Raw genomic sequence first — 18,575 nt, 5'->3', positions numbered from 1 at the left:
TGGTGCCCTTTGTTTTGTCACGAGGCGTTAAACGTCGGCGAAAATCGCGCGCGAAATTCGTCCCGGTGTGTACGGGCCTTAAGAAGCGAGTATGGTCCAAGTGTGCATTAAACTTTGTCTATCTAGTTTAGCTACAAAAAATCCTTGAGATTATTTTGGTTTAAAAATAAAACAAAGAACCAAAGTCTTACATTTCTAACTATTTGTCCTCTAAGGGATTTTCCTTCCTTACCATCAGTTCCACCAGGAAAAATGGGCAAATCCAAGTGACTTACTCAAGGAGCACTTGGGAATAAGGTATCTTGTTTAAAAGCACTTAAGCCATGATAGATGTGCCAGTCCATGGGAACCAGTAAATCCCTGGATGTTTTTAAAACAGGGTTACAGCCAGGTGTAGTTACAGACTACCAGTTTCAATGGATCAATATAGGAAAGTATCATCAGCATAGTAATGGAAATGTGTGCTGCCCTGCATAATGATATTTAACAGAACTTTCCAAGATCAAAAATACAAAAAAAATAAAATAAAATACATGCACAGAGCCACGTGGACACCTCAACTCTTGATTTTAGGATAGAAAAACCATTTATAGAATCCAGCATTGAATCAGGGCAGGCGCAGTTGACTATTTGTCAGGGTAAGAGTAGGTTCGGTTTGCACCTTGTCCACGTGTTGAAGTGTCTCTTGGCAAGACATTGAACCCCACATTGCCTTTGCTGGTTAAGGTTGTCACCAGTGTTGGGCAGAGGAGCCACCATCAGTGTGTGAATGTGTGTGTGCATGGGTGAATAGGACTGTAAAGCGTTCTTGGCCTTATTAAAAAGGGAAGGTGCTTTATAAATATATGTTATTTACATTTATCCTTAATAATTCAGTTTATTTTTCTTTCAGACAATTAATTCTATTAGTTTTATTGTTGAAAACCACCTTTGACATCTCCATTACACGCTGAATCACTGGGTAATTACAGAACCGACACACTGTTGGGGCTTTTCCAGAACTTTAAGGCATCTCTTGACATATTGTTACCTTGTAAGCAGTATAAGTGCTTCAGGGAAGCTCCAGTAAAGCTTACCAATTTTAAGAAAATGTCAAATATTTGAACAACTATGAACTGTGAACATCAGGGTATGGAATCTTTTTTAGTTTGTATCAGTATAATGTGCTGTGATGCACACATCCCACTTTTCCAATGACACTCATAGCAGATGTGCCATGGTCATTCTCTGCTCATTATCTGTCTCATTAGCCAGAGTAGGGCATTCTCCCTGCATTTATGGAGACTATGCTTCTAAAGGCCTTCTGTATGGATCAGACAGTATGCTGGAAAATTAAAGACGGAAATATTTTGTGTCAACCCTTGTGTTTTCAATTGTTCCAGCAACCCAGCAAATCATTCAAAAGCACAGATATAGTGCCGCATTTGTGTGTATGGCCTCTAATGGGTATGTTTTGCTGGCCACAAATGGCACCTGGATTGATGATAGCCTGGAGGGCAACCTTATTGTGCTCTATTGCCTGCTGGTGTGAAAAAATAAAGTGGCTCTAGCCTGAAAAAAAAAACTGGAATGTGAGAAACTTTGCACTTCGGATCACATCAATCTCCAAGCGCATTTGCTGTCGTTCAGATGAGCAAATAATGCATGGTCACCATAAGGTTAGCACCAAAAGCTTCACATTACTCCTATAAATCACCTAAATAGAGCGATCCAATGTCTAAAGGCTTCAAGCTCAACTTCTTACACTTTGTTGAGTTTATTAGCTTCCATCCTGACAGTGTGAGAATTGCAAACTGTTGTATGTTGCTAAAACATTAATCTCCCGGGCTTGGATACACTTTCATCAAATATTATTAGTGTTAGGTCACTGTGCAAAGTGAGTGGATCCTTCACATTTGGTTAGGTGCCTCTGTCACTGCAGATCCAGATCCAGATCCAGATCCAAATTGTTTTCGAAATGATCCCCAACTTTTGTATACATTGTGGTGGTTGTAGAAACGGACTAGAAATTGATCAACTTATCACACTTTAAGTGCACATTTAAGATTTTAATTTACAATTTTCAAGATAAACATCTTTGATAAACAAATGGACGGTTTTTGGCTATATAAAAAAAGCTATTTAGAAACCAGTGACTAGACTTGGAGACAATAGTGGTTCTGTGCTTACATTTCCAGGATTCAAATACAGACACATTAAGCTCAGAGTGAAGAGAATACTCACAAACTTCAAAATATACATCTCATCGACTAACAAGAATTACTCCATCAAAAAGTTTGAACTGTACTACAAACTGAGCCATTCATGGACTATATTTTTCAGAAATATGCAGAAAAAAAGAGAATCAGCTTTAGAGACAAGTTTACATTAAAGTTCCAGCAGCAAAACATGGTAGATGGAAATTTTCATTTGACAAACTGCATGCAAAGACACCGTCAGTGTTAGTAGGCAATATTAAATGTAAAAAAACATCTTTTTGTGCAGGTTTGGCCTGAAATAGTGAATGTAATGAAAAGAATTGCTAAGCAGTCTGCAGTGCCGTGTAATATATCTGCTCCGTTATGTCAATTTAGACTTTTAACTTGATGAACCACCTCGAGTGCCAACCTGAGGCAGATCGCCATGAACTAATTACAAGTTTGTAAAAGCCAACAGATGGCAGGAGATTTGTTCTCTAAGAAGCATTCCTTTTCCTGCAGTGATGGAACTAAAAGTAAACACGACTTTTAACTGAGACACCTGGTGATAGAGTACTACTAGCATATAAGCACAATAAACAGATAAAAGGTGTTTGGCAGTGCAAATATTTTGTGAAAAAAGACTCATTGCCATTATACAGATGAATGTTAAACCAGAGTCACAGAGTTTACTGTTGTTAGTTTAAAAAATTATCAAATCAAAACATTGAAAAAAAAAAAACTCTGTTTCACGTTCACCAAAACCACCACATACACGTCCTGTAAACAACCCATTTATTAAATGTTCTGTTATTCCTAAATTCCTAAACAGTGGTTTAACCCTTGTTTTGTCCCAGGGATGAGTGGTAGTCTTTCAGTGGATTTACAGTACAGTATTGTTTACACTGTATAGAAACACGTCATTGGTTCTTCATAGAAGCTCAAGTAACAAACTGAAAAGGATTTTTGATGGGAAAAGTTTTTGGTGCTAATTTTTGCCTCTTAACTAAACCAATCCTTTTACCGTTTAACACGAAAGCTTTAGCTGCAATGTTGATGTTCATGTTACTCTTCTACAGTTTACGCAATTAGCGTAATTCCAGGGCATTGTACAAGATGTTACAAAGTGTTTATGAAGTCAGTGTTATTTTAACAAAATCTTAAGCTGAGAAAAAAGTAGGTTTGCGCTGATATGCAACGCTTTACAACACAAAAGTGTTTACGCAAATGATGTAAATCCAATGAATTCTGCAGATAGGAATAGCAGCTTTGTGGTGATCCATAACCTCTACATCGGTAAAGTGTAAATTGTTTACACACTTGAAGTAAATTTGAGTCTGAGGTGGAGAAAAGCAGCTTTCCATAAAGTATTTGCACTTTACTATTGTAAAGAGTTGCATTTCGGCATAAAGGTGCAAAGAATTATGGTAGTTTGAAGAGCATGTGTATTTCCTGTTTACTGGCAACAGCTTTGGTATTGAAGGGTTAATAGTTCTTGTTGCTGTGCTAGTCTTATAAAAGACTTTTATGCTTTGACGCTAGTCTGGTATTACAAAAACACAAACAGAAACTGTCTTTATTGGCCAAGTGAGTCTTTGACTTGAGCCAGAGGTAGAAAAAGGATGTTAAAATTAACTACCAGACAACACTTTTATCTGATGACCTGATTATCTGATGAAGCTTAAAAACTTGGGTAGGGATGCTTGAATGCGAGAGTTTTGGACGCAGAAAATATACTTGCATTTACATCTTTTACGTCTTTTGATGATTGTTTGAACGTGTGTTGCTGCGGCAGCTGTAAACGTAGCTTTAGTCACTAGAAGCACCTGTTGTCTTACTGATCAAAAACTGTAAACAAAATCCTCTAAGCAACAAAGTGACAACTCTCAATGACAATCCATGATACTCTTTCCTCCATGTAATATCAATGGTAGAAATTACCTTGACAATGGACCACATCTTTAGCCCTTGTGCTATCCTGGGCACTTTACCATTGGGAGTTGGGTCATCTAGACCCACTAGACAGTGCGCTGAACCTTTTTTCTTCAATGATTTGTGAACCTCACCGGTCTCCATGGATTACATGAAATCTTTCCACCTTTGTCATGGTAGGGAGAACACATCAGTGTAAGGGTGGGGTCATTTAAGATAGCACAAGGGTTAAAATGATTCCAAACTTTGTTCTGGGATACTAGTGATGACATCTCAGCTACACTCATTTTAGGTGGTCACAACAAAATGAATTTTATTACAATTTGATGTAAATTCCAATAAAGATATTATTCCTGACATATCTAGATTGTATTATAACAATAAATAGATTAATAAATAAACCACACCTGCTGATTCTGATTACAAATCCAGTGCTCATGTTTAGCTTAGGCGGTAGAGCAGGTTGTCCAACAACCGAAGGGATGGCGGATTGATCCCCGCTCTTCCCAGCCAGCTGTCGCCCCCAGAGCGCGGCTAGCCTGCAGCTCACCGCTCCCTGGGTCAAATGCGGAGAAAAAATGTCCCCATTGTGGGATAAATAAATTAATTAATTTTATTATTTATTATTACTTTATTATTTACAACTTGTAAAAAGGTTGAAGAAACCGTATTGTAGTTAAAGAAAGGCAGTGTCCAAACTCCATGTGAGTCAAGAACATTAGGAGCTACAGATAATCACAATGTCTAACCGTCAGTTGGGTTACTTTTGATTTTCTAAGTTGAACCAATGAGTTTTCTTACAATACTTTCACTCAAGGAGCACCAAAGAAAGTGTAAAGTATATATATATTGTGTATATATATATATATTGTGTATATATATATATATATATATATATATATATATATATATATATATATATATATATATATATATATATATATATATATATATATGTATATATATGTGTATATATATACATATATATGTATATATATGTATATATATATATATATATATATATATATATATATATATATATATATATATATATATATGTATATATATATGTATATATGTATATATATATATATATATATATATATGTATATATATGTATATATATATACATATATATATATATATATATGTATATATATGTATATATATATACAGCCCAAAGGTGTACGGCGCAATACGATCCATTGTAGTGAGACATACTGTATATATTGTCTTTATGCAGTTGTCCAAAGTGGTTTCTTTTCCATTATTCTCCTATGCTTACCATTCCATCAAACATTCACTCCATTCAGTTCATTTCATTGTGTTGGTTGATTTTAATCCGTTTCTGATGTCCCTCTCAAAATTCCACTCATCTATATGTTGATGCACTCTGAGACCAGCCCAGTTGTGTCTGAATCGACCGGATAGTTCTTGATATAAAGTATTTAGTGATCCTGTTTTAAGGGGGAATCCTGTAGTAGAATCTCCTTTGCGTAGCGTAATCATTGTGAGTGTTGTTACCATATGTACACCATATACACATTTAAATGTGCACTTGCATCCAGTAAACAAGGTTGAGTCCTTTCAAAGGCAGTGTGAGTTTAGATGTTTAGTTAGACAAAGAGTTCTTTCACAAAAGGACAAAATATGTTATCAGTCAATTCTCCCTATTGTGATTGGCACTGATTATCTCCAAAGGTATAACTGCCAAATGTGTCTTTATTGTAAACTCTTGAAAATTATTTTTTCTTGTTTTGTCTGGTCCTTGAACTGCATAAAAACAATTTCCTTCATATTTTCTGATTTAGTTAACTCTGAGGACCTAGATTTTGAAACCCCCAGGATTTGGTTTTTAAACTAAAGACCTACCAGAGAAATTGGAAGTTGGAAAACTTTTAGGCAAGATTGGTAAGTATAATTATACACAGTTCAACTTTGATCAGCACCCGAAACCATTTAAAAAACTACTTTTTTAATATTCTTTTTTTGTTTATACTAGAAAATTAGGGCTTTAGCACGAACTTAGTAAGACTTTTGGCTCAATGACATGTTTTGGTCCAATCTCAATTGCCCACATTTCAGAGTATGTGTTAGCTAGGTAAAGCTCTTCTAGTTGAATATGGGAAATGTAGGTCAGTCACTGATGAGAAATGCCAGCTTAGCAGTTGGATCCGGCAGGTGTGTAGTTACTTAGCTCCCTTCTGATAGTGCTGAATGGCGACAGTTCCAGCTCTGTCGTACATTCATGTTCGTTATCGTCACTGCCCGTCGCCGAGGATGGAGCGCGGTTGCAACAGCAGCAGCAACAGCAGCAGTCCAGAAAAGCCCTGCCCAGTGGGCGGCACAGAAGCAGCAGCAGTGCTGGAGTCACAGCGGCCCGACAAAACAATAGCAGCTGGGAAAGAAGATGCAGAATGGACATAGTGTGCTCCGGAACGCCCGCAGCCATGTATGCAGAAACTATGTTACAGATGTTCTCAGGCACCACGCATGCTCCGTAGACGATAGCCAATGCCACAACTGTGCAATTCATTTGGCTCTCAAGCCGGATTTGCTTCTTGTTGCTGCGCACACTGGCCTGCTCTGCATGCCGGATTTTGCGGGCTGTCACCAAAGAGCATCCGATGGTGAAGAGGGTCGGCAGACAAAAGTAGCAGCCAAAGCACCACCACAGCCGAGCGCCCTCATAGGTGAGACCCAGCACGTAGAGGATGTCAGGAAGTGAGGTGGATATCCTGATGATGCAGCGCTCAACTGGAGGCTCATCTGGGAGTGCGGCGTCCTCTGTTACAAGCTGCCGAATGAGAAGCTCTGGGAGGGCCAAAAGGAGGGCACCAATCCAGATGACTGCTAGCTTGGCAGTGGTAGAAGTGCAGTTCTCGATCATTTCGTAGTACATCTGAACATTGGTGGCTGCACGAAAGCGGTCAATGCAGAGCGCACAGAGAGTGAAGGTTGTTACGCCAAGGGAGGCCACCTAAAAACAAACAGAAAAAGAAATGTCCTTAAGGTGTCATAACCTAACTTCACATAAGTCATTAAATGCACATTAAATGTTGTCACAATTAGTCTCAGAAGTCTTGTAGAGTTCATAAAATTGACTTGATTGAGTCCCATTGCCTCAACAGTTATGTTTATTAAAGCACTTAGAGCTTCAGCAAGAGAATAATAACCCATAATTACATCAACAGGCAGGTGGGCTGTTGTGCAAACAATTCAAGTGCCGTGGTGACACTGTTCATAGTCAAGGTTGTCATTCTGTCTAGAATAAAATGTAATTACTTAATTATATTTGATGGAAAGCATTTGCTTTTCAAATGACAAAGAATGGCTGCTGGTAAAGCATCATGCTTATATTGTGTGGCCCAAAGGTGCACATTGAAGTGTTATTGCAAAAAATGAACAATGGAGGTCTTCTTATCTCTTTGTGTTGTCCTTCAAACTGTGTAAAAAGAAAAATAATAAATTAGGCCAGATAGCAACATGTCTGAACGGGGTGGATTAATATCCAATGAAAGTACTAACATCGGTTTAATAAAAATTAAATGTATATTTCCTCTGAGTGTAAAAGCATCTGCCAGATTACACACCCCTTTGGCAAAGAAACCCTCCAAAGGATTTTTTCCACGGTTGCATTTGAATTTTTGTCCTTATATGAACCACATCTTAACAAACCTCTGCTGTTCATCATTTTAGTCTACCTCCTCTTTGATTTCCACTAATCTCTCCTTTGATTTCCTTCATACTGAATGTATTACAATAGCCAACTGGTCTTCCAGTCTTCCTGGACGGATATAGATGTTATAGTGTGTGTCAGAAGCCCCCATGACTGCAGACATTCATTGTGACACAAAAGGGCCCTAACCAGGCTAATGAAGGGCAACCAGATGGAACAACAAGGAGTAAGTGGGGTAGAAAAGCTCCACAGCCTGCAGCACAGTGAGCAGTGACTCCTATCAAGTGACTGTTGGACCATAAAGGGTTATTACTTGTCATCATGCCAACATCATTTAACTGTAATTAGTATTTGCATCAGTTCCAAATATCTTGTCCTGACTGTAAATGTAAAATATTTTCAAGAATGAAGACCAATCTGATTTTGCATCATAAATTGACGAGGTAAAACAATCACCAACCTGTACAACCCTTGCATTTGTGTGTTTTGAGTGATTCTTCTGGAAAGCGTGTTGTTTTTCAATAGGCATCACTGAAGACTGTGCTATAGCTATCCTGTGCACAGGTGTTTGCACATGGTAAATATTTTATTGCTTGAACAACAGGTTTGGAATGACTTTAAAAAGCAGCCAGTGGAGTGAAGCCCCTTTGATCAGCGTGTCAGGGCGTAGAGCAAGGGCAGGACGAACAAGCATGGCTTTGTAGTGGTAAGATGAGATGGTCAAAGAGACATGGGCAATGGGGGGGGGGACTATTCATTTGTGGAAGGCACATGCAAATGGGTGCAGTCAGACGCTGCAGTAAAAGAACCAAAAGAGAAGTAAGGTGGAGTTGGGGCAAAGCGATAGGAAGAGGTAAATAAGCTCCGACACACTGAGAATGAGTAACAATGTTAATGTGGCATTTGGTCCCAGCAGAAGCCTTGACCCTGCCATGTTCGCTTTACCTGGAGCGGAGCAAACAGGCCTGACAGCTTCAGGCCTGGAGGGCTTACTAATTATTTCAAACAGTAATGAAATAATAGGTGTTGGAAAAGTAATTACCTTCATTAATTCAAGTACTGCACTACAGCAGAATATGAGGCGAGTGCATATTTTAGCTTAGCCACTTCTCTACTTATTTTATTTTTAATGAAATGCATTGTGGTTTTTCATTTCTGACATTTAAAAACTGCAATTATTCACTTTTAAAATGAGGGGGGAAAAAAAGCATTCGAAGGAAATAAATGAAAGAAACTCCTTAGTTATTAACAACCTAAAGACGACAAAAACAGCAAATTTAACCCTAGTTTTAATTCTGTGTTTCAACTCTTCACTTCTATTACTACTTAATTTGTAAAGAAAGCATTTATTTTGGCATTTGAAATAATATAGACGAGCGTAGGTAAAGCAAACACACAAAGCTGACTATAAAAACCTAGCATGTTTTAGCAAAAAAAACAAACAGGGTAATCAGCTAAAAAGCTTTACACAGCAATTACCAAAATAACCAACAAGCAATTTCAATTCATGAGCCAAGAAAAATGAATAAAATGCCCCTCTGTTATTGTTTTGTAGGTTATCAATGCAAACCAGTTGCTTCTTATGCAAAGAAACAGAATTAATTGCAGTTAGGTTAATTGCGAATCTTGGTAGTTCAAGAGCGTGTTATTCTGCTGTCATCGGCGACAGCTTAAGTGTTAAAGGGTTAAAAGTGGCTAGTGCTAGCGACCTACTTCACAAGTGTTCAGCTTCAGAATCCATTGGAATAACGCTAACTGTGTAAACGAAAAGTTATAAAAAGAACGACAACTTCTGTGTTAAAGGGTTAACGGTGCAGCTAGCATGAATAGGCAATTATTAATGACCCAATGTGAAGCTTTGACTTTAAGCTCTTTGAGTTTTTAATCCAAATTTATAAAAACCAATTATTCATGAACTTCTCCACCTTTGACTACAGTTGATCTGAAAAAGAAATGAAGCTTAAAAAAGCTTTTAATCAAGAGCTCATTTTGCTTTGTGCACAGTAGGTGAAAAAGACATTTTCTTCAAGTTCAATTTTTAATAGAGGCCTGTTGACATCTTGTTTAAGCATCTGAGAAAGAAATGGTGGCATAAAAGCTTTTGCCTTAGCAAAAGGTCTGTGGAGGATGTGCAGCCACGTGTGGCCAACTAGCCGCTATTGGGGTTACTTGACGTTAACAGCTGATTAATGAGCTCGTGTTGAAACACAACACTATGAAAGGTGAAAGTAATGACGTCTGGGTGGATGGGGTTATTCCTGCTGTGATATTTATTCCAGGTTGATTATGTGACCCAGTGCAGGCTCCAGCTGACCATAACTCTTATCAGCTGGATTCTGCCTCTGACTGCAACCATCAATCAGCTGGCTGCTTGGCCAGATGAGGAATGTGGTGAGGAAGACTGCAAACTGCAGTCTGCAAACCTACTTCCTCGAAGGCACTTTACAGCCACAGCCCCACTATCACACGGATAGTGGCTCCACTGCCAAAACACAGGCAAGGTGGGGTTCAGTGTCCTGCACAGGGACACATCGACATATGCACCATGGTTGCCCCATTCAGAGTTATTGAAATTCCTTATATTTTGTTCTACATTATGACCTTAACTTGATTGTTTTGGTATTGTAAGAAAACCCAAGGCTTCACATACGATACCTAAAACGTATTATTCTTTAAAGTAACACAACAGGATTGGGTTTGTAGTAAGTGTATCTATTACACATTCTGAATTTTTCTTTGCTTTGTTGGAAAGGAGCTATACTTGAAAGCTGAGAAAGAAATCCATCCTATTCTTCCCTCTCTACATGTCTGAACATCTATGGACTTGCCGTATAAGCACCACAAGAACTACTGTCCTTTCCTTCACTGAACCGCAAGTAATAATGCTTAGTCTTATTGTTTCTCTCAGGCTGCTACAGTGAGATGTGGACTTTTTCTTCCACACAATCTATTTCTCTTCCTTCCTAACCTGTGGCAGATTTCTTTGGGGCATTGGAAGAAAGCAGTCCGTGCTCTTTGTGCACAGTACATGCTAGAAGAATCCAGTTTCAGCTCAAAATTCTTGTCATGCGATTGTTAAACTGTAAGCAATTAAAGCATTTGAAGGCTTTCATTTTTTTTTGTATCGTGCCCAAGTCTCAGAAGACAGGTCTTGCAGATCTGTGCCAGATTAATCTGAAACTCATACTTGTTTTCCCTCCAATGCATGAAATTTCTGTTCTTTTTTAGCTTCTGACACGTATCATTTTGGTTAACCAAACTCAAATCTTGTTTCAGTACTGGAAAACATGGCATCTATTCATCCGTGGACAGCGAGCTGGCTCCACAGACCAACCCACATGCATAATGTAGAGCTGCTAATTAGATACACTGAATAATTGAATTGACGTGATCATTGTAGATGACCAAGAGTAGTATTTGTAACTCTATAGCTAACGCTAAGCACATTAGAGAAATGTATGAATGAGGGCTACCATGTGCTTCTGAGTTGTGTGTGTGTAAATTTGTGTTTGTGTGTGCACTCCCCCTGGGGCTTGTTTCTAATCACAGATAGCTGATGCAAAGAGAAGGAGGGGTTGAGGGGAAAACAGCCGCAGGCAGTGATCAGGAAAGGCAAGGCCATCCCACCCATCTGGAAGATCAGCACATTGCTGACTCTGTGTGTGTCTGTGTGTGTATTATGAAAAATTAACATCACAGCAATGGATGGACCTTAATTTGTAATCAACTTTAGAAAAAAAAAATCTTAATGTATCTATTATTATCTATAAACTAATGGAGGTTTCACTGTGATTCATGGGGTTGTTAATATTTCATAACATATAGACGCTGTAAAGACAGAAGAAACTTCATCTGGGCTTGAATTGAACTATAATATCACATTTCATAACCATATAAAGGAACCAAAACTGCAACAGTGATGTAGTTTCTTGAGTGTGGGTGTCAGTGCACGGGAGTGTTGGGATAATGAAAGTATCAAGCTGATATATGTCCTTCCATTACCACGAGTTTCAACACTATACCTGCATCACCTTCAATTCCTTTGTGGCTCTATAAAGCTCCTGTCGTGCCCTCCTCTTTTCTTTAGTCCATCCACCAATCTGTGTTTTTCTGCTATCCATTTATCTCTTTTCCTGCTTTTCTTCAGTCGCCTTTTGCTCAATCTTCCCTCTTAAATCCACTGTGCCATCTGCCATGGTTCAGAGGATTTCAGCAGGAAACTGTGTGTAACTCTCGTCTTAAAGGGTAACATTTTATCCTCTATACCACCATTTTAATGGGTGCGTATATTGTTCCAAGACCTGTTGAGAAGGTTACTATCCAGTGTTGAAATATGAATTTCAAACTGCGCTGGGTACTAACGTAATATTTTTATCAGTGTATAATTTGTTAATTCGTTTTTCAATTAAAAAGATAAGATATGTTTTTTCGTTTCTGTTTTGGAAATAAAAAATTAAAAACTAGTCTTTTTTCAATTTTTTTTTCCTGTTTTTAATTGAAAAGCAAATGACTGAATGAAACACAGATAGAAGGACTCATTTGACCCACAAAAAGGACGACATTGCTTTTAAATTAAGCCTTTAACACCGCAGACCTACGCTATGTCAAAGTGTTATTTAGGTGTCGCCGGCGACATCTAAAGTGTTAAAGGGTTAAAGTGATCACAAAATGACAGAGTTTTAACGATTCTTAATCATACTAAGAATCTAACTCAACACATTTGCTCACAGCATAACCTTGATTTATTTTTCCTCTTTTAAAAAACTCCACTGAACTCTGGATAAAACGAGACAGCACCTAAACACTCATGCATTATATATTCAATCCTTTCATTTTGCATCTGCTGTGTTTGTACGCGATTGAGCCTCTTTAGTCTGAGCATTAGTTTCCTGTCCATCTGTTTGGTGTCAGTCAAGAAGTTACTCCAAATTTTGTGTGTGTGCACGCTTAATCAAATGCTCCTGAGGGAGGATGTTGGCCTCAGGGAGCATTACGCATGGCTTTTTGGCCTGATGGATGACGTTAAAAAAAGGAATTGGAGGAGCATCGATTCTCTATAGACATGCACATTTAGCTACAAAAAGGTTATGCAGATTTCGGATTTATATTACCTAGAAAGAGTAAGGCAAATCCCAAAAAACACTGACACATGCATGCTTGTAATAAGATACCACACTGACACACAAGGCAACTAGGGGATGGAAGCTAATGATGAAAAGAAAGCTCCTCATAATGCATGCTGAGTTTCAAGACCATCACACCAAGATGGGACACTGAGTGGATGGAGCACTTGTGAAATATATAATTGGCATTCAAAGCCACCATCAAAGATAAAAGAATGGCCATAAAGGAAGCATACAAACAAAAAAAAACCCAAGATGTATGAAGAGGAGCCCCACCAAGGAAAGAGAACCCCATGCATGGTACATATCATTAGATTTCAGGAGGTTGTGATATCTACAAGTCTTGATGACTGTTCCGACAGAGTAGAGGTGATGATCATTAAAAGATGGTAACAGACCTGAGTACTAGAGCAATAGAGGCTGAGTTGAACGTAGCCAAGGAAGATCTAAGGAGCAGACAAGGCAAAAGACGCCCCCCGGGACACCTCATGGTTGAAATGGATTAATGGACGATAGCAAAAAATAATCTATTGCTGAACATTAGAACAAGGACCAATGCATCTAAGACAGAGAACCAGTAAAATGGTTGTAGACAAGTTTATGGTAGTAGTTTGTTTTCTCAAAACTCTTTGTTTAGTAGACATGAAAGCTCATGCAAACTCAATCCCTAAAAATAAAGATATTAATGTTGACCTCATGTGAATGCAAACTGTTCAGTGAACCAAAAATAGGAAGTAAGAAAAAAAAAAGGTGAAGAACTCTAATTGACATTTGCGAGGGCAGCCATGGTGCAGAGATTGAGCGATCGACTTCTGATTGGAAGAATGCAAGTTTGGTTCCCACCTTGCCTGCTCATGTGTCGTAGTGTCCTTGGGCAAGACACTGAAGCCCACATTGCTCCTGGTGGTTATACGTTGGTGCCAATGTTCAGCAGCAGCAGTGTGTAAATGTGTTTGCATGGGTAAATGGGACTGTGAAAGATGGTAGTAAAGCACTATATACCAGTAAGTATGTGCCATTTACCATTTGATAATCAGAGCAAAATTAGTGTTAGTTTTGTCATTTTTCGACATTTTTAACTAATTGCACTAATTAATCTAGATCAGTGGTGTCAGAATTCAGGCCTCGAGGGCTGGTGTCCAACATGTTTTCAAACCAACCTGCCAATAAAGCTCCTGATAGACTAAACACACCTGATCCAGGTAATCAGCAGCAGCTAGGGCAGGATTTCTGGAAAACCAGGAGGAGGCTCCAGGTCCTTGAGGCCTGGAGTTGGACACCCCTGCTCTCGATTATATAGCAGGAAAGCCCCCCAAATTTCTGCTAAGGAGACCCCTTAAGCTCCCATAGACCTGGTGGAGAATTTCAAAGCTGAAAAAGCGACAGAGCATGGCAGGCAAGGGGGAAAATGCTATTTTAATTTCTGAACTTCTTTCAAATGATCATTTTTTTACTCATCAATCCCTCTGGCTTTTTAAGCCTGGAGTCAAACTTTCCAGGGTGAATCTGATGCTGTTATGGAAGAGACAAAAGAAAAGTATTTGTGTTTTACAACGAGCTAACCTAATATCTCTTGACATTAAAAAACAACGACTTAAATTTCCAGTAAAGCAAGGCTGAAGGCAAGAGAACTATTGCTAAATATGACAGGCTGTAATTGGGCTGGTGTGTCTTATGGCCTCAAGGGTAAGAGAACTGTGCACCAGCGGGTTTTACAAGACGCAAAACATCATTATAATAAATCACATCCAAAGCCTGTTGAGAAACTAAAAAGATTTCAGAGATGTCTGAAATCTTCCATTAAAATAAATTTCCACATAAACAAACGTCCAGTAGAGTTGTCTTTTCACTTCAAAGGTGTGATCAAGATCTGACATGGTGCAAAAACGACACTAATTGCAAGAGGCCCAGTTGAAAACTATTTCAAACCTGCAGAAACATGAAATAATTGTCCTTGAAACCTAAAAAGCAGATTGAGCAATCAGAGAAAGACAGATTTACCTCCACATAGGGAACCACCTTGCAGGTAAATTCCCCCAGCAACCAGGACTTTGTCAGTTCATGGAAAACAACCATGGGCAAGCAGAAGAAAATGAGCACGAAATCCCAAACTGCCAAATTGGCCAGCAAGGAGTTGGAGATGCTCTTCATGTAATAGTTCTGGCACACAATGCACAGGATGGCAATGTTGCCTGCTATCCCCACCAGGAAAATGACCCCTGACACACAGGTGATGGCATATGCACCAAAAGTCTCACTTGTCACTGGGTAGAAGGGATTTTTAATTTCCTCCCCAAAATCTTGCGACCCGGGAGGGGTGATTGGAGTGGCGTCCCAGGGATTCTCCTCCCTGAAAGTGAAAAGCTCAGCTCTCCTGGTGAATAGGTCAAAGGGCAGGTCGGTGGAGGTGAGGGCAACTGGTTTAGGAATGGGTTCCCAAGGCGACGAGTGAGGTTGAGCCACAACTCCGGAGTTTTTGTTCAGTCTGTTTCTCCCCCTCCTCAGGGTTTTCTTCAACTCGTCTTTTGTGCCCCTGGTGTGTTCCTCACCCTCCTCTTGCCCCCCTCCTACTATAGATGCCTTAGCTGCATTGTAGTGTCCACCTGCTGGCGTCTCCGTGATACTTAGTGCGCCATTCAACTTTATCCTCCTATTGTGGTGGCGCGTCGCGTCCCAGTGTGAGGCGCTGCTGGGATCCTCCGGGGGCGTCACGGTCCTGTTGAAGTCCCGCCTGGTGTGCCCGGCTCGCCTTACTTCCTCTGCAGCGACCCTCATCCAGGGATGAGTGGCGTTTAGCTTCGCTCTGATAACTGCCCCCTGCGCCGGCTGCTCCGCCGACGACGCACCTGTGGCGTGCGCCGGCAGGTACGCGCGCTCCCGGGCTTTGTTTTGATGACTTTCCCAGGGCCAGCCGTGGAAAGTCCTGCTGCTGTTGCTTTCCACTCTGCCGTGAGCCTCTCCATTATATTTCAAGGATGACAACACGTGTGCGTGGGCAAGTAAGAGGAAGAACGTCCCGGGCGGGAGAATCTGCATGATCCAGCGATTACTGAGCGGAGTTCCACAGTCCTCACAAGTGCCTCCTCATACTCACTTGGCAGCTGGTAAATCTCTGTCTTTTAGTCAACGCCCATGGTGAAAAAAAAAACACACCTAAGTACGGCTGCATCCGCGATGGAAGCCTTTCAAACTTGTACTATCCAAGCGCACGGACATGCGCCAGAGCCGCACTATTTCCTCCAGGAGCGTCACTGCCGCGTGCAAAGTCTGAGCATTTTCGAGCAGTGCAGCAACTCGGGATGCAGACACAGCAGCGATGCCACAGAGCAACAAAACACCTGCATCTCCAGGCACGCGGCTTCAGCCTCTGTGCGTTCTGGGTTGGGTCAGCGGCAATGCGGGTGCAGTCCGTGGAAAGCCCGCTAGGCTGTGGTGCACAGCGAGGGGGGAAGCGAGAGTTAAAGGGAAGAAAGGGAGGCACCTTGCCTCTTCCTCTTCTGCTGCCGATCTCTCTCCTCCTCCTCCTCCTCCTCCTCCTCTCTGCGCTCGGGTAGGACCGTGTGCTGGAGGAAAATGGACTCCCCTGGCGGCTAACCCCGATCTGTCATTCCTCATCCATCATGGAGCATCCAACAGCCCGGGAGCAGAGTAGCGTCGTGTGTTTCTCCCCCCCCCCCCCCCCCACCACCACCACCAACAGGCGAGCCTGCCACGCCCGATATGAGACGTGCTAATACATTAATACATTTATTACAGGCTTTACAGTGATTTTTACGCACAGGCGGCACTGTAATTTCTGCGGACTTGGGGCTGACAGCTCTGATTTGTGCCAAAGATGCATAACCAACCATTTAATAGTGGATGAAAGAGTAATGCAATAACCTGTAAAACCTGAATGAATTTATTTTGTTTGTTAAAATAAGAAAAAATTGCTGCTTTAATTTACTTGAGACAATTTTAAAGCTATGACTGAAAATTTGATTTCAAAAAGGGAAAAAAAACAACAACATAAAAATAAATGTGTGAGACCTAAGCCTTCCAAATAATATACACATTTTTAGGATTTTCAAAGGATTCTGACACAATTTTGCTAAACAATTATATAAAAAAAATTTAAACGAATCTTTAACAAAGATAACTGTGAAATGTATAAACCAAGATCTGTTCCATGGTGGCAAAGTGCTGCCAAAGTGTAAGATGAATCTTAAAAGAAGTAAGCATTTTCATCTTGATGTTTTGATTTATGCACATGGAGTACAAATGTGGTCTGACTCCCACATGGCATCTGCTGCTCCACCAACGCTGAAATTCTAAGAGAGATTTTTTTTTTTTAAACACAGAACAGCTTTTAAACGGGCCCATGCTGACCCCTAAAAACTGCTGAAAGAGTTTGTGAGGGGCAGCATGGAGCAGCAGAAGGAATGGGGAGGTCAGTCGGATCGATCATGAAATGGACAGCCAGGCTCTGGAGGGTTATTATGACAGAACCCTGGAGGACAGGAAGCTGGAGTCTTTGTGTTCTACCTGAACGTGCTGTTTCCTTTGACCTCCACCACCTGCTGAAGAACATGGGAGATCAATGGAAGTCAATGTTGAAGACTTAACCTTTGAAAACTAACAAGCTATGCTTTCCTCTGGGCCCTGGATGAACTTTATCAGGGAAAATTTCAGCCTTCTTACATTACAAAGAATTCTGTATGAAAAAAAGTAGATCAAAATGAAAAGGCGGAATACTGAAAAATTTGTGCAGCCAAAAACAAAAAACCTGTGTTGTTTTCTAGGACATAGTTTCTGCAGAGCGAGACTATTTACGCAGAAAAATGCCACAAAAACACTAAAATGCACCTTTTTCATCAGAGTGGATCTTTAAATAGTAAAAAGTAAACCAAATCAGACAAGTCCAAGTCTAACAGGTCTTTCTGAGAGCACAGACATGAAGTGATTAAACATACAGTCAGAAAAACCCCTATCTGTGACTGAGAGCGATCAATAATTCAACGCACTCTCAGGACTAAATGAAGTGGGAACATTATGTCTTCTTTGAGTGCTGTACATGGTCTTGGACCACGTGCAACGACTCATTGAAGACGCACAAGTAGGAGAACAATTTTGTATATAAAGAAAACTATGCAAAAAATAGTATTTCTGAGTGTTTCTTTGTTGAAATAATTATGAAATCAGAAGCAGATGAAAAAAATTAAATTTGAAAAAGATAATATTTGTGGCATAGAAAATACACCCAGCAAGTTCCCTGCTCCGCTCTATTCTGATGCATCCACTTGCAGACAAATAGATCCATGTACGTCTTTGTTTTCCTCGTCGGAGCTGGTCTCTGGATCAAAACTGTGCGGCTGGATAGCTCCAATATTTCTTGATGTTTTTGTTGCACCAGTAAGGTTAGGTTGGGGCTGTGAGGGGCTGTAAACTAGCGGGAGAGCATGGAAACAGAGACCTCTCAGAACCAGGGAGGCCAACGATCCTACCAACAACTCAGAGATACATTTCCAATGAACTACTTCCACTCTGTGGAAACAATATCCTAGAAAACCACTGTTTTTGTTTTGTTTTTTAAAATTTTGGCTAATGGTGGCATAATCATAATGAAAAGACCACTGGGAACACTTTTAAGATTGCTCAAAAGATGATTAGGGTGGGTCTTTAAAG

At 40.1% G+C, this 18,575-nt stretch overlaps 1 protein-coding gene across 1 annotated transcript; it reads right to left on the bottom strand.

The window, feature by feature from the left end:
• Window positions 1–5,382: 5,382 nt before the first annotated feature.
• On the bottom strand, window positions 5,383–18,245 carry gpr37 (G protein-coupled receptor 37). Its single transcript, XM_004083134.4, has 2 exons — window positions 14,913–18,245; window positions 5,383–7,089 (listed from the first exon to the last, which is right to left on the bottom strand). The coding sequence occupies exons 1-2, from the start codon at window positions 15,945–15,947 to the stop codon at window positions 6,271–6,273; spliced, it is 1,854 nt and encodes a 617-aa protein (XP_004083182.1). The 5' UTR covers window positions 15,948–18,245; the 3' UTR covers window positions 5,383–6,270.
• Window positions 18,246–18,575: the final 330 nt, after the last annotated feature.

This window comes from Oryzias latipes, chromosome 23 (genome assembly GCF_002234675.1).
Source record: "Oryzias latipes chromosome 23, ASM223467v1".
NCBI classification, from domain to species: Eukaryota; Metazoa; Chordata; class Actinopteri; order Beloniformes; family Adrianichthyidae; genus Oryzias; species Oryzias latipes.
Note: the sequence above shows the minus strand (reverse complement) of the source record. Positions and strands in the feature narration are given on the sequence as shown.

What these genes read in the sequence shown, in the direction of transcription:
- gpr37 (XM_004083134.4), bottom strand. Translation starts at nt 15,947, where the DNA reads ATGCAGATTCTCCCGCCCGGGACGTTCTTCCTCTTACTTGCCCACGCA. An exon ending in AGGTGGTTCCCTATGTGGAG is followed by an intron (nt 7,090 to 14,912) that starts GTAAATCTGTCT and finishes GTTTGTTTTTAG; the next exon opens with GTGGCCTCCCTTGGCGTAAC.